Raw genomic sequence first — 15,207 nt, forward strand, 5'->3', positions numbered from 1 at the left:
ATCCCCAGACTTTGGCTAAACTGACAATTGTCAAATGTCAATGAAGTGCAATGTTGCTTTTTTTTTTTTTTCCCCGAAGGAAGCTGCTAGCTAACAGTCTATTACATTCAGTGAAGCAATGACAGAAAAACAGCCTAACTTGAAATGTCAGTATCTGATTTTGTTTACATTTATTTAATCCATTTTTAGCAATAAAAGCCAGAAAGGAATGTCTTTTAACAGTGAAGATGCATTGTCTTCCTATGTATTTTAAACAATATTTCTTATCACAAACTAAAAAAAACCCCTGGAATTGAAGGATTCTGGAATGATTTTTGCTTTGTTGTATCTTTATGCAACCATAGGCACTACCCTTTATTTGTGACTTTTCTCCCCTTTCTTCCTGGATTTTCGTTAGTACGTGCTACCCTTTAAAGAGAGGACAGCTGCCTCTCATGCTGTAGGACTTCATTCTTGGTGCTGCCACAGGTTTCCTCTGTGATACTGTGTAAATCACAGAGGCCTCTGTTGGAGGAGCTGCTAGTACTCAGAGACTGTGAATTCATCCAAGCAAGGCAAAATATTTGTAAACTGTCACCTACGATGTTGTTATTGACTCACGGTCTGTAAAACGGGGCTGGTGAATGTATTTCCTTAGTTTTCTCCCTGGCTTGTGATGGATATGAGTGCAGGCTGCTGTCAAAATGTGTGTTGGTGGCTGTTAGTGGAAGATGACTCTGTTACGGTTCTCTTCCTCTCATGCCATACAAACCGGGGTCCTAGCTGGTCCTGCAGCACGCTTTGCTGGGACCAGCAGCGATACTGCAAATCTCATGGCACCAGACCTATGGCAATTCAGGCTAATAGTCCGAATAAAATCGCCCTTACATCTGCAGCAACATCATTCTCTATTTGCAGGTCTGGATATTCCCACACCCGTCCCCCTGACGCTTTCAAAGGAGAAGGTGAAGTGCCCCCCATAGCACAGCTTTGTGTGGTCCAGCTCAAGAATATCCCCCTCCATCTTGAAAGGTGAACAACCTCCCAAGGATCTAGGTACTGTTCAGCACGCAGCCCAAAGGGCTGGCATGCACCACAGTGACATTTCAATCACAGTCGCCATTTCCCCTTCAGACTGAAGCCCATTAGCTGCTAAACCAGGCTACTTCCCGGCGCTCAGCTGAAGGAAGCACTTTGTTGGGAGTATAATCAATCTTACCACAAAACTCTGGCTGGTACTCTCTCAGGTGATTAAACAGTCACATGGGAGAAAAATGACACAATTCAAGGGCTGCTCTTAACTGAGCTAGGACATGAAAAATGAAAAGTGTCACTATATTACTTTGACTCCCTTACATCACCACCCCCAAAAAGGAGCCATGAAGTGCAGCCCCTCTGTGATGGACTTATGCATAATTCAAAACACGATCTGCCTTCAGGAGCAGATCTCTGGGTCTGAGTCTGCCGAGAATGACAAGCAGCACGAGCTTCAAGGCTTCTCAAGCAATGAAAAGGGAAATCACTAACAGTGCGAGAAAATGAAGCACAAGAAAGACTGAGGTTGAGATCACACATGGGAAGTCACAAATTGACAACTGTAAAAGCTCTGTTAGCAAGTGAACATCCCCAGAAGCTCTCATAGTTTTACAGATATCTCTAGATTTATGGTCCTTCTGCTACATAGTCCTCTCATGTTTTATGAATATTCACCATATCATCTCCCCACAAGAATGGAACATATTAGTCTTTATATTAGTAGAATTTAAAGCAGAATTAGTATTAGATTTCAAATGGTCATTCAAAGATTTCAAATGATCATTCCAAAGTTTCTTCTATTTTTGCATGATCAGAGAGGCTGAGCTGCAACTGGAAAGATAGAGAGCATGTTTAATCCTGAACTCACCACAAGGTAAATCAAAGGCCGGTGTACCTGAACTGCATATTAGTTTTCAGTGAAAACTAGAGTCTATGTGTAGGTTGTTTCAAGTCATTAAGAAATCTGCATTCACCCAAAGTCACCAGAAGGCAGGATTTGAATTTGCTAAAGCTTCTCTCTTGATAAGATTGGGATATGAACCAATCATCTTGGGGTAGCAAGTTACCATGGTGCAATTGGTGACATTACTGGCTGGGACACGCATTCTTCCTGAGCAATTGGTGGAGGTCAGTAAAAATTCCAGCAGTTGAACAAGCTTATTCTTGAAAAAACCTGTGGTTAACTTCTAGCTTCAACTATTTTCAGCTCACCTCTACATGACACAGGGTTTCCTTGCCAGATCTGAACACCTCAAAATTTCTCTTATATGACCTGTCATTACACAAAAGCCATGGTCAAGTCATTTGTCTGATCTTTCTTTACTGACTGACATTTTTAAGTCTTTCTCTGCAGGGGAAGTATTTACATGACTTGAACAACATTTGCAAGCTGTATTTTTTGCAAACTTTGCCAGTGTTCCTGCTAAGTCATTATTTTGGATTAATTATCAGGAATTTTTTGTCATTATTACATCACCATTTGTAAAACAGAGTATCATATGAATATTAATAGATGAATGAAATGTAAGTTAACATCAGACAGTAGCAGTGGTGTACCCATTTGTTAAAATCAATGTGTATTAGCATCCTGAAAGTATCAGTAATAGCCCTGAGAAGACATTACAGATAAACTGCAAAAGAAAAAGCAGAACATAACCACATATTACTCTGCAACTTGGAGAAATTGCTAGATATCTGTAAGGGGCAAGTCAATTTAGATACCAAATTCTTCCTTGAGTGCTGGCATACTAATATGTCATGCTTCCTGGACCTCAGCCCTGTTCTGGAAACATCAGAATATTTTTCTGTTTTGTCTTCAGCCCCCTCCCCTGCCAGCTTCTGCCCAGCTAAGTGGCTTTAGGGAACTGATACTTAGCCTCTGAGTCACAGCCAGTGAATCTGCTTCCTGGGCTTGTCGCAGTTAATCTGAATGCACTTACGGAACATGTCTTTTTACTCCTCCCGCCAAATTTGGAGAAGGAAAAACTGCACACACTAAACAGTCGATTAGCAACAATTAGGAAAATTAGAGGGTGGCTTGAAAAGCTACTTATCTGAGAGATCTCCATTAATCTCTACAGAGAATTCAAATGCTTGGAGCTAGCAAGCAGCAGACAGGTTGCTAGCAATGTTCTTGAACCTTCACGTATTCACAAACCAGTGCATTTGTTGGCATTACTGGCCAGATACCATTTTATAAAGCAAAAGGAGAATTTTGAGGTATCTTTCTGTTAATTGACTTTGAAGAAAAGCCTCTGTGTGCTAACGCACTTACTGTCTTTTTGATCCTGAAACACAGCCTTTCTTTGCACACAAACAGAACACATACACAGCCATACATCCTGAAAATTACATAGCTGAAGGAGTTTGCAAAAATTGCTGCTGTTAACCTTCAAAATCTATTAATGCTATCACTAAATCAAAGTCTCCAAAAAGTAGGGTCAGCTGACAAACCTCCATGAGGCAATGGCTGGAGTGCACCGAGGGCTTTTGAACAAAGTGGCAGGAGGGAATTCGATGGCAGAGAGCCACTTTGGAGCACTTGTTGCACATGCAAGTGACTCCAGCCCTTGGGGAGACTGGGGAAAGTGGGGTGCACAGGATCTCAGTGTCAGTGAGGAGTGTGCACTCAGCATGGCTGGATGGCAAGAGGATCTGCCCTGCAGAGGTTCCCTTAGAAATGCAGCATGGCCAAAGAATGGACGATTTCATTCATAGTCTAGCCCCTCAGCAGGGGGAAGAGCTGCTTCAGGATCTCCTGCAAGTCCCAGGCAGACTGCAGGTACCTGTGGCACTGGAAAACAGATTTCTCCTGCTTCTGATTCAGAAAGGTTCAGACCTCCCTTGCTCTCCGATGCATGGCAAATACAACCATTTCTTCCCAGTTTCCTGGAACTTTCCTGGCTACTTAATGATGTTCTTCTCTTGCAAGTATGAGCTCAAGTCTCTCCAAGCCCCTGTATCAACACAGCAGGAAGCCTTTTGTCATCCCTCTTATCCTGTGTTCTTTAATTCCTAAAACCCTAACAACACAGTCACTAGTTTGTTCCCTGACCAGCACAGACTAGATACAGAAATTATCATTCTTCCATTCCCGTACAGTTGTCTCTCTCACCCTGATACACTTCATTTCCCTTGCTAAGGCAGTATTACCCTCACACTGCTAACTGTTTTGCTAAGCACACCCACAACCCAAGAAACACTACCTTGAAAATACAAAAATGTCTTTAAAATTATGGCTATCTTGACATGATTAGCCACTGTGTCTTTCTTGATATAATCATGCTCCTTAATTCCCATGTCCTGTGATGATAAAAGATTCTTGGGCATCATGCAACCCTGCCAGGCTCTGTCCATGCAGCAGAGACACTGTAGGACAGAAATGCAAGAGACCCATCACATATGCAAAGTGTCTTTAAGCTGGGTAGGCAGGACCGATGCACAAACATCTAATCCTTCCCTCCCACAAATCTATGCTCTTGGGCTGTTTATGCTTTTAGAAGGAAGAACCAAATGTTGCAGGAGCTGAGACAATAAAGTGAATGCAGGGCAAACTGATGCAGTCGTCCTTTGGCCAACAATGGGACAATTGTCAGCAGGCCACAGAAGGAGAAATCTTTGAAAGCATGAGCAGAAGTCAAGCAAATAGGGGAAGCTGCACAGTTAAAACCATTGAGCTGACCTCCAGTTCCCCCAAGAAGCCTTGCTGAGGGCATCCTTCAGAGCAGGACAAGACCAGCTGGGGAATGAGAGAGCTGAAACTCCTCCTAAAATGCACACAGCATTGCCAAGGATGGGCGATATTGGTCTTTTCTTCCCTTGACTCACCCTTAGGATTGTTGTTCCACCCCAGTAAGAAACAGCATGCAACCTTGAGGGTCAAGAAGCAGGACAGTGAGGGCCCCCTGTATGTGTGAGACATTGGTCTTCTGCTCTGACTGGACATCATTACTTATTTACTGTTTAAAATATTAAACAGACACTGGTGCTAGTTTATGCATCTTGGGTGCTTCTGAACAGTGACCGAGAGACTGAGCAGTTTTTGTCCTTCATTGGGATTTTGGACTAGCCCCCGTATAAGTATCATATCAAAATTACAGCTCTATTTATCTGAAAACTAAGAAAGCATGAAGGGGGATGAAATAATTCAAGGACTGCAAACAATTCCCTCCATAGGGAGAATTATGGACCTCAGCTTGCCTGTCCTGTCAAATAGGCTTATCCAAAGCTGAGCTGATTACAGTGTACGTGCACCTTTGTCAGGGGAAAATACATGGCATGGAAGAGCTTTTTAATCTAGGAGAGAAACGTGTAAATGAACGAATGGCCAGAATACAAACACATATTTTCAAAGTCCAAGTAGGCAGCTCTGTTTAGAAGAGAAGCTAGAATAAAGGAAAAGGCAGACACTGTCTCGCTCTCAGTCTTCACACCACAGACAGTGGGGCTCTGGAACAAACCTTAGCTGGGAAGATACTCTGTCTTGTGTAGCTCATGGACCAGAGCATCCCAGTGCCCTGCTAGGTCTTGCAGAGCTATGAACCTGAGAAGCTTTATGCCAGTGAAAATTCAGGCCATTTCATTCAGGCTGAAAAACTGAATTAATTACGCAGATTAATTTAGTATAGTGAAAAGCATAAGTTTCTCTGCCTGAGATCCAGTTCCAGTAGCTTTACACTGGCTTCCAGTTACCACCTTAGAAGATTCAAGTCATCTTTTACAAGCTCAGTCTCTTGTCTTTTTTTCATAAGAGAAAGGCTTTTGAACAAGCTTGATACGCTCTTTTTCTCCTTTGATCTGTCTAATCACATGAATTAATTGACTGTTAAAAATTGTAAAATTCAAATCTCTTTCAGGAATTCCATAGAAATACTGAACTATGTCATGAATCATGCTTACTCCCCCCAGTGCCATGTGACTACCAAGCCAGTATTGATTTCCTTTCATCTCAAAAACTGAAGCAATATTCATTGCCAAAATAAAAAGCTGTCTGAGTTATGAGAATGCACTGCCAGCAAGTTCCAGGATGAAGCATAGATATAAAAAAGAAAAAGTGGGGGAGGGGGTAGTGAAAGCATTTGTGAAAAAGCTGAATATACTCTGCAAGAAGATATATATTAAAATAAGGCTTTCATAATAACACAATACAGAAGCAAGGGTAATAGACAGATGCCACAACACCACCAATCTTGTCCAGAGCTGGATGGACCTTGCCTCTGGTTTAGCTTAGAGCAGCCCTGAGTAGTGGGCAGCCATGTCTCACTGGATTTGTTCCTGCCCATTTTAACCTTTCCTTTTGTCTCAGTTACTAAGACTATATTAGAGAGGGAGGGCAGAGATGACAGACAGGATGAGACAGGACAGGCTGTAAATAAGTGACATTACATTGCCGAAAAATAACGCATAGGTCTTTCTCCCTTGCTGCTTTCAAGAGCTCTCTAATTGCCAAAAAACGGTCATGCTCAGGCTCTTGAGTTTAATGTGTACCTCCTACTGAGTCTGGTACTTCATATAACATTTTAATGTGAAAGATCAAGATGTGATTCACAGTGCTTACTCTCCAGGAAACTGGGCTCCCTGCAGTACAAATGGTAAAGGTAGCCAGTGTGCCTGCTATAAAGCAATTGACAAAAAGGCAGCGCCTGCTCCTCTCCGTGGTCTGTCTGGGGAAGAAGAGGGCAGAAGCTCTTAGCAGGAGATAGTCTAAAACCATCCACCCATCTCCAAGCTACACACCATGACTCAGTTCTTCCTTGATTTTGTGTAGCCTGAACATGACCTGAAGCACAAAGACTCCCATCTTTGCTTACATTAGTACCTTGTAACAAAAAAGACATCTTTGGGTCCAAAGAGATCTGAATCCCTCAAAGAAAACAGTTCTCTTCCCTCAGTCGGAGAAAGCCTTTTCTCCTAACACCGCCCCATCCTACGTGAAGCAGGCTTTTTCCATTCAGAATTCTTTCATCACCTGCTGTGGCACCTCCTATGGCTGTCTGCCCTTTCCTGACAGAGAGCCAGAGAAGCCTCTGCCCAGGTACTGTCTGCAGGAGATTGGCATCACATGTGCTCTCCCTGAACCAGCTGCCTCATTGCATTGCTATTGATTCCGAGTTGGATTTCTGCAGCAAATCTATTGCATTTCCATTAGCAAGACTGCAAATGATGAAAACGCTCATTTATATCATTCCAGCTCTGCATCACAATTAACCCGCTACTTAGCCTCCAGCAAGACAAATTCTGCCTTCTCATCTGATGCAGAGAAAGTTCCCCAAGGTTTCTCTGCACCCGAAAGTTAGGCACTACAAATCTGAGGTGGGCTGCTATGTGTGTTTATTTGCAGTGCATGAATAGGAAATAAAACATTTCATTTAGAAGTACAATACATACTGAAGAATGATAATTTCAGTCCCCTGCAGTGGAAATCCAAACCCTGGGTTTTGTTATGACATCAATTTTTAATCAGTTTTGCTTAGAAACTTATGATGCAGTACAGTCCCAGATGTCATTTTTAATAAAGAAACAATCGCCATACACTCTGTATAGCTATTGTATTTTCTGTACTCACATATGCGTATGTGTATAGATGAGGAGGGAGGCCATGCAGAAGTTCCATGTAGCATGAATACCTAACTTAGTGAAGTTTACAAAGTAAAATGAGGCTTTTAAAAAGGAATATAAGTGCAGACTACTATTTTGCACTGAGAAATTCCGACTGTTACTAAGAGAAAATACTTCAAGAAATACTGCTTTTGCTCCATTATGTTTTGCACATGATGCGTAGTGCACAAAATAAATCCATACCCATAAGGGAGTTTTGAAAGCCAGGAATTTGAGGTGCTTGTCCCAAGAAAAAGAAATGCAGGACCAATCAGTTCAGTCCTCTGCATGTTAAATAGAAGAACTGTTTCTATGCAAGCAATGAATGTTAAAAAAGAAGATGGTAGAGATACAAAAAGAGACAAAACAATAGATTTGTCTGAACAAACTGTGTGCTTGTTAAGGGCATTTTAAAGACAGTGTGACTAACTGGACTGGGGAGAGGAGGTTTCAGTTATCGCTTTAGAAAGCTTAATGAACCTGAACTCCCTAAAAATTATAGCACCTTATGCATCTCACCCCACCATTCCCAAACCCACTTCAGTCTGAGTGTTCCTGCTACAAGTAAGTACATCTGTAAGCCACCACGACCTTTGGGACAGCAGAGAAAGAAGTGTTTCAGAGAAATACAGACTGGCTGGCTCAGTGCAGTGGCTATTGCTGCTTGTTAATGGAGGCCCGGTTGTGTCTCCAGGGCTTACTAAGATCAGCATCTCTTTATTACGCTCTTGAGTTAGGCTTAGAACTTGTCTGGTATCTTAGCCGTGTTTAATTATAACTTCCCTGTGACAAGATATTGGTAACTCAAAGGACATGTCAAAGAAAAGTCATGGCTTTCGAAATGAGTCTTCATATTGTGTAGCAGACATTTAACTTAGAAAATGAATTGCAAGGCTTGTCTCCGTATACACTCATTGGAAAAAAAGACTTACTCCTGCTAGATTCACGCTGGGAATTGCCTGGGGGGAGGTCTCTTCCTTTGTGCTGAATAGGAAGCTGAAGGCCACCTAGCTTCCTAATGTAGGCACTTAAGTCAGGTATCTGAAGCTAATCAACATCAATACTCTATCAGAAATGGAGCAACGTCTGCTTTAAGGTGCTCTTCTCCTGCACCTTCAAGATTTGGGGAACAAGCAATCACCTCCTTTGTAGTGCTTCCCTGCATAATAACAGTGAGCGTAGAAAAAGCTGGTATATAGCCTGTGCTGTATCATCTGCTCTGCCCTCCTGTGAGTACTATCCCCTGCGGCTCTCCGAGACATCCCTGACCTTGACACTTTCAGAGGTTGCCAGGCATGGGACTCAACCCTATGGCGTTGTGATGGGGATTTGAACTGCAGAGCATGGGTCAGACTTAGCCTGTTTCAAGAAAAAGAACAAACACCATGTGAAGCTGCTATGAACAAACCCTTGCTGTCCATAAATTGAAGCCTTCAGCTGGGCTGCAGCACCTATAACTGGAGGGAAATGCTCCCTCCTGCCTGCCAGAGAGGTAAAATACAGACCTTCACAAATCACTTTGTATGGGAGAAGGGACATCAAATGCAGAGCTGAGAAAGAACAAGCGGAGGTGAAAGAGGCAGACAGAAATTGCCATGAATATTTACGGTATGATACCAAAACAAGGGATGGGCTAGCTTTCTTTCCATTTTTCCCATCCCTAGCTGTAAAAAGAAAAGAAATTCAGCCATTGTGCCTGGATAACTTTGGAAGGGAGCTGAGACCATTTCCTAGGTAAACACCCACCACCAGTCCTCAGAGGCACTCTTTTAACACTTTTTCCACCGAGGATGAGAAAGCAGCAGCCTTTGCTGATGCTGGCCCAGTACAGCTGAAGTGGCAGCAGAAATCAGAAACATGAGAAGGGAGCAGTCCCAGTCAGGGGTGGTTGACAGCAGTGCACAGCCCTTTCTCCGCTTTACCATGTTTTCCAGGTGAGGGCCAGCACCGGTGAGGTAGGAGAGAGCCCTGCCTGCGCCCAAGGGGCATGCACAGCTCTGGGGCTGCACCCACCCTCCCACCTCTGCGTGTGGCCGGCAAAACTCAGTGGGCACAGAGGTGGGGAGATGCAAACATGCCTGTTGGTCACCTGCTGGCCACCAGCATGGTGGGAGGCGTGCAGCTGGCCTGACAGTGCACGGCACTGGAGGTGGACACGGAAGTCAAAAGCGGAAAGGACGCAGGGGCAGCACAGCCGTGCTGCCATGGAGGTGCATCCTCTGGACCCTGCTGTCCGCTGGCCCTTTTGCTCTGCTCACAGAAAGCCACTGCAGCAAAGTCATCATGCTGTGGTCTATGTCCTGCTCCGCCTCTTGTGTGCCCCATGGCACCTCACCAAGTCAGGAGGGATGTGATCCCAAAGCCAAGGGCTCAGGCACCTCTGCTTTGGGGCAGAGCCAAAATGCAGGAGCACTGTACTCCTTTGGCAGAGCTGTCACCCGAGAAAGGCAACACCACGTGGACCTTGGTGGGTGGTTTGCGGCAAAATCTGCTTAAATGGAAAGAAAAGGCAGTGGGAAGACCGGTAAAGAGGGGAGTGGCTGGTTTGCAGATATATAGATGCAGTTATTACAAAAACACTGTTTTGACAGTACTACAGAGCCACATCTATTATCAGCTTGGGTAAAGGGTGGAATTGTATTTAAAGGTGATGGTGTAGGAAGAAGTAAAATTTAGCTCCCGAGCTGTGTTAGTGCTTTTACAATCTGCATGTCTTCTCAGAGGGAGGGAGATTGTAGGTTAGTGTATAATATTATATCCTGCTTGTAATGAAATCTTCTCTAGTGTAATTATGCTAAGATTGACACGCTCCCTAAATATGGGAATGCTTTAAAACATTCACCTTTCCTTTCTCTTTCAGCAAAGGAGAAATGATATTACAATATAAAATGGAAACCAAACAGAAAGGAAGAGATTATTTCTGTATCGATAAGGGGCAAAGTACAATAACAGGAGTGAGACCAGTCTTGAATCTAATGCACCAGACACAATTACTAGGATTGTCTCTATTCTGCTTTCTCTCCCAGGCTCCAGGAGAAAGAAGAATCAATTAGCTCTCAGCAGACTATGACCTTGAAGGATACAGCTTTAAGGGGAATATGCTGAGTAAGACAGAAAAGAGAGGAGAAGAAGAGAAAAGGATTTGGAAACTCATGGAAGGGCCTGGTTCAGAAACAATACATCAGCCACATAATATGAGATGTTTCAGTTCTTTTTTATTTCTGCACTGGAAAAAAAATTTATCAGCACAAAAGGGGCTTTCTGGGAACAAGTTACCTCACTCTGCCTGAAATGGAAAAAAGGACACTAAGAGGCAAAAGAAGGGACAATCCAATTTGCAGATGCTACTTTGCAAGCAATCTCTCTGAGAATTTTATAGCTGTCAAAGGCATTCATAAAAAAAAAGTTATCACTGATGCAATGTGTCAACCTCTCCAACAAATCTTGCTCTACATAAAACACAATGATGTGTTTGAAATGCAGCTGTTTCAAAAACCCCAAGACAGTGTTTTTAGAGCTGTCCAAAAAGTTCTTTCAAAGCTTCTTCGAATTTAAGCAGATCTTCTGCAGTGTAGTTTTCCAGCTGTATTTTCTTATTTTCCTTTGCAGCCCCTTGCCATAGTCAGAACTACATGCCACAGTTAAGAGTAAATACTGTCTACACAACCTTCTCCCTCAGAGCAACCCAAACATGACCTGCTGCTGGTTCTCCCTCTCTTTTCGGTCTGGAAATCTATGATGCATTAACACACATTTATCATAAGAAAATTAAGGCAATAGTAAAAAAAACAAATGATGACTCAACCCAATCACCTAATTTCTGGACAACCATTTATTTCCCAGATATGAGCAGATCTGAATGCAGGCAATGGCTTTTCGTCAGTAACTGCTCCAAAGAACCTCTTTTTTTCCCCCCTTCATTTACTTCAGAGATGAATTTAGCAGGTTATTAATAAAGGCCTGCCTCATGTGTGGAAATTCAAGAGGGTGAGGGTTGTCTGAGCATAACTAGCTTCTGGTTGCTTCTCCTTCTTGCACAAGAGAGGTTATTTTGACTGGATGGTGGTCCCTGGTCACTTTATGAAGCAAAAAGTGCTGTCACTTATGGTATCTGCACTACAAAAAACATTTTCTGCATCAGAAATAAATAAATAAATAAGTCACCTAGTATAGTTCTATATAACTGCAAAGGGGGTTAAGTGCCCCAATAATTCAAGTAATGATGTCTTACCTCCCACAGACAAAGCCCCCTGTCATTTAACTGTACAGCAATAATTCTATATTAAACTGTTTCCATCAGACAAATTACTTTTAATCCAAAGGCTGGTTGTCACCCATTATCTAAGCCAAAACCAGCAGGGCTTCTACAGGAATATGTAAAATTTTCTTTCAGTGATTTTGGAATTACTGTTCAGGACTGACACTCAGCTGGAAGGACCTCCACTGAAATCACTGTAGTTATGCTTGTTTTCACCCACAAGGTGGTTGGCCCTCAATGTGATATCTAGTCCAATTGCCACATATCTATACTGAGTCCAGTCCTAGTGGGGCTAAACTTAGTCGTGAACTTCTGGTGACTTCAGGGCTCCAGGGTGAGTTCTAGTATGTACCACCTGCCAGGTGGCCATCCTGCGGCATTGCTGGGAAGGCACCAGGGAGAATAAATGAGATGGGGTCCTGCAAAGCAATTTGCGAGGAGCAAGGTTGCTCATTTTGATCACTGCAGCTTTCCAAAGGAAACCTCAGCCCTGCGCTCTTGGCACAACAGCGCATTGCCTTTTCTTTTACTAGAGTTGCACAGTTTTACAGGGCTTACAAATTGTTGGCTTGATCAGATCTAGATTTGATGGGTTAAAATGATAAATGTCAAAGAAATTACACTTCAGCAATGCAGTATTTTGACATTTTATGATTGCTGCTGAGAGAATAATCCAGGTACCCTGCATATTTTTTGCTTTAAGGATGAGGAAAGACTAATTTGGAAACTGACCCCTCCTGCATTGGCAAAAATGCTTTCCTGAAATGCCCCACAAAAGTCAACGAGGCAATGTCTGAGAAACATGTTCAGCAAGAATCAGCTCCTGGATGACAGGAAAGATGCAGAGAAATGTGTCCTATGCTCTTAAGAGAAAGGGAAGGATCGTAAGCTAACTGCTAAATTAATAATTCCTGGTCTCTAACTGCTTCAAATATGCTGTTGCTCTTTCCCACTGTTTCCTGACTGTTTCAGGAGGATGACAGGGATGTTTGCCAGCAACGGACTTCAGGAAGAAGGTAGCAGAAGTGCTCTGCAGGCAAGGCAAAGAAAATGAACACACATGGAAGATCCAGCACAGGATGCAAATCAAATTTGTAAGAAAAATATGCTGATAGACCATGTGGAATAGGTATCAGATAAACCCTTGAAGTGAATCACATACTTCCCTACAAGTCGATGCAGAGAAAAGGGTAGTACTGGCACTTTATAAAGTCCCAAATGAAGCCCTCTTCATTGCCATGCACATCTCAGAACTAAGTTCAGAGGCTCCTAAGTGCTATCCTCAGAAGGTAGCCCATGCTATACCCATGTTAGCACATTTAAGCTTTGCATGCCAATCACATGTCCTCCTTGAGGACAGCAGCAGAACAGTTAAGTGCCCTTTTTTTTTTTTTTTTGGAAGGAGAAACAAAGAAACACATAGCTTCTACTTACAAAGTTTTGGAGCAGCTTGAAGATTGGTTTCTGTTGCTTGTGCCTGAGACGCTGTGGTAGGCTCCAGGGCAGGTGGTGACAGCGAAGGTGCGGCAGAGGACAACAACCCAACATCTAGGATGCGGTTATACAGAGAAGGCTGGAGGAACGGTTTGGAGGGCACGAGCGAGCTGTCAGTTTGCACTGTCACTTCAGCCTTGCTCTTGGGGCTAGGTACAGGGAAGGGTGAGGCATACACCTCCGAAGGCACCCAGGCAGACAGAGCTGTAGGATCCACAGCGCTCTTTGGGTCTTGTCCTATCCTCCCAGGGTCAAGGTGGGTAGGAGAGTCATACTCAAAAATCTTGTCCACAAAGACCCACTTGAGGCCAGCAATGCAGAGGCAAAGGCTGAGCAGGCAAGCCAGGATAGGGGCGATGCAGATCTTTTCAGAGTTGAGGCAGCCCTTCAGTCGCTCTGCCTCCAGGCACACACAGCAGGTCGCGGCCAGGCCTGCTATCCCCTGGACCCTCCTGTCCTCTCTTTGGGTCCCCGGCATGTTCTCCTCAGCCGGGAGCCCGTCAAGGGATGCGTCAGGGCTCAGCTGAGCTGAGGGGCTGGGGAAAGTGTCGGCAGCTACTTCAGACATGTTTAAGCATCAGCTCTCAAACAGCTCACCTCCAAAAGGCCTTAACTCTATCACAGTCCATTACTGTGAGACATAGACAAAAAGAGATGGTAGTAATAGTCACAGCGCTCTGCAAAAATCACAGAGTGGGAGTCAACAAAAGGTCCGAGCTCAGCAACATCATCCGAACTGGGAGAGAAGTAACGCACAGGAAAAATAAGATCTCCCCTATCCCCCCTGCCCTTGAGCCCTCTGTCGCTCTCTCTGCCTCTCTGAAGCAAGAGTAGCTTTGCAATTACTGAGCTCCTGTTTGCTGGCCACTTTTATAATTCCTTAAACACCTCTTAAGCAATTCCAGCTCTTCTGTGGGAGGGAAGAAACATCCCCCCAAAAGCAAGCACAACAAAACAAAACAGGGGGAAGGAGGGTGACAAGAGAAAGAAAACCACGAACACCGAACAAATTGACGGATTAAGTGAACCAATAGCCCAGAGCGAAAGGCAAGACTCTCACCTTGAGCATCTGAGGCTGGTATCTGCTTAGACGAGGAAAACAATTGTCATGCGGTAGAAGAAGCAAAAGCAAAATCTGTAACAACAGCGGCAGCGGCAGAAGTGACAGTAGCGGCAGCATCCTGTCGTGTTACAGCGGCGGCTGAAAGAGGCTGAATCATTACAGAGCAGCAGGTGCTCGCTGTCTGAGCATCACTGCAAACAATATCATTACACAGAGGTTTGAAAGGAAGAGCGATGCCAAGACGGTGGTAACTCCCTTTCTCTCCCCTCCCTCTTTGTCCTTCTTGAACGCTCATTCACTTTCCTCCTTCCCCCCCCACCCCCCCGCCCCGCTCCCCCAGCCCCCTCGCAGCCTGTTTCCCTGATGTACAGACTCGCTCCTTCCTCCCCCACCCCACCCCCCGCCCTCTGCAGGGCTGGTCTGAGGGAAATCAGTACACCCAGCAACGCAGGACTGTCAGTGACTTCCTATTTTATCCAATTAGGAGGAATAAAGGCCATCAAATTAAAGGGAGGGAGCGGGCAGGAGTCGCGCACCCACTCTCTCCAGCCGGAGCGCGCCCAGAGGCGGCGGCCATCGATGACACGGTCCGCCGGCGAGGACCGGGTGTCGGTAGGAGCTCTTTGGGCTGGACTGGGCTCGCTCAGTCTGATATTTGATCTCTCCCAGGGGGAAGACTGCTTTCCAGCAGCAGTTTCTCCCTGTCTGACACCTAGAGACAGCTCTTCTTTCCAAGCCCCTGAATAAGTTTTGTTTGCTAGGAATAATGCTGGGATGCATC

General features: G+C 44.3%; 2 protein-coding genes across 9 annotated transcripts in view; both read right to left on the reverse strand.

Annotated features, from left to right (window-relative positions):
- Positions 1–15,207, reverse strand: part of NRG1 (neuregulin 1) — a 482,035-nt gene that overhangs the window by 84,754 nt on the left and 382,074 nt on the right. For 4 of the 8 annotated variants that reach the window (XM_054810025.1, XM_054810024.1, XM_054810023.1 and 1 more), the window contains exon 1: positions 13,304–14,048. The exons of 3 other annotated variants lie outside the window; for them this stretch is intronic. In XM_054810025.1, the coding sequence (XP_054666000.1) occupies positions 13,304–13,931 (628 nt within the window). In that variant the 5' untranslated portion in view covers positions 13,932–14,048. Of the gene's footprint in view, positions 1–13,303; positions 14,049–14,423; positions 14,548–15,207 lie in introns of those variants that run through there. One more of the 8 variants, XM_054810031.1, reaches the window with a different exon arrangement.
- Positions 14,382–14,575, reverse strand: LOC129199485 (uncharacterized). Its single transcript, XM_054810032.1, has one exon. The coding sequence runs from the start codon at positions 14,541–14,543 to the stop codon at positions 14,382–14,384; it is 162 nt and encodes a 53-aa protein (XP_054666007.1). The 5' UTR covers positions 14,544–14,575.

Source organism: Grus americana, chromosome Z, assembly GCF_028858705.1.
Source record: "Grus americana isolate bGruAme1 chromosome Z, bGruAme1.mat, whole genome shotgun sequence".
NCBI classification, from domain to species: Eukaryota; Metazoa; Chordata; class Aves; order Gruiformes; family Gruidae; genus Grus; species Grus americana.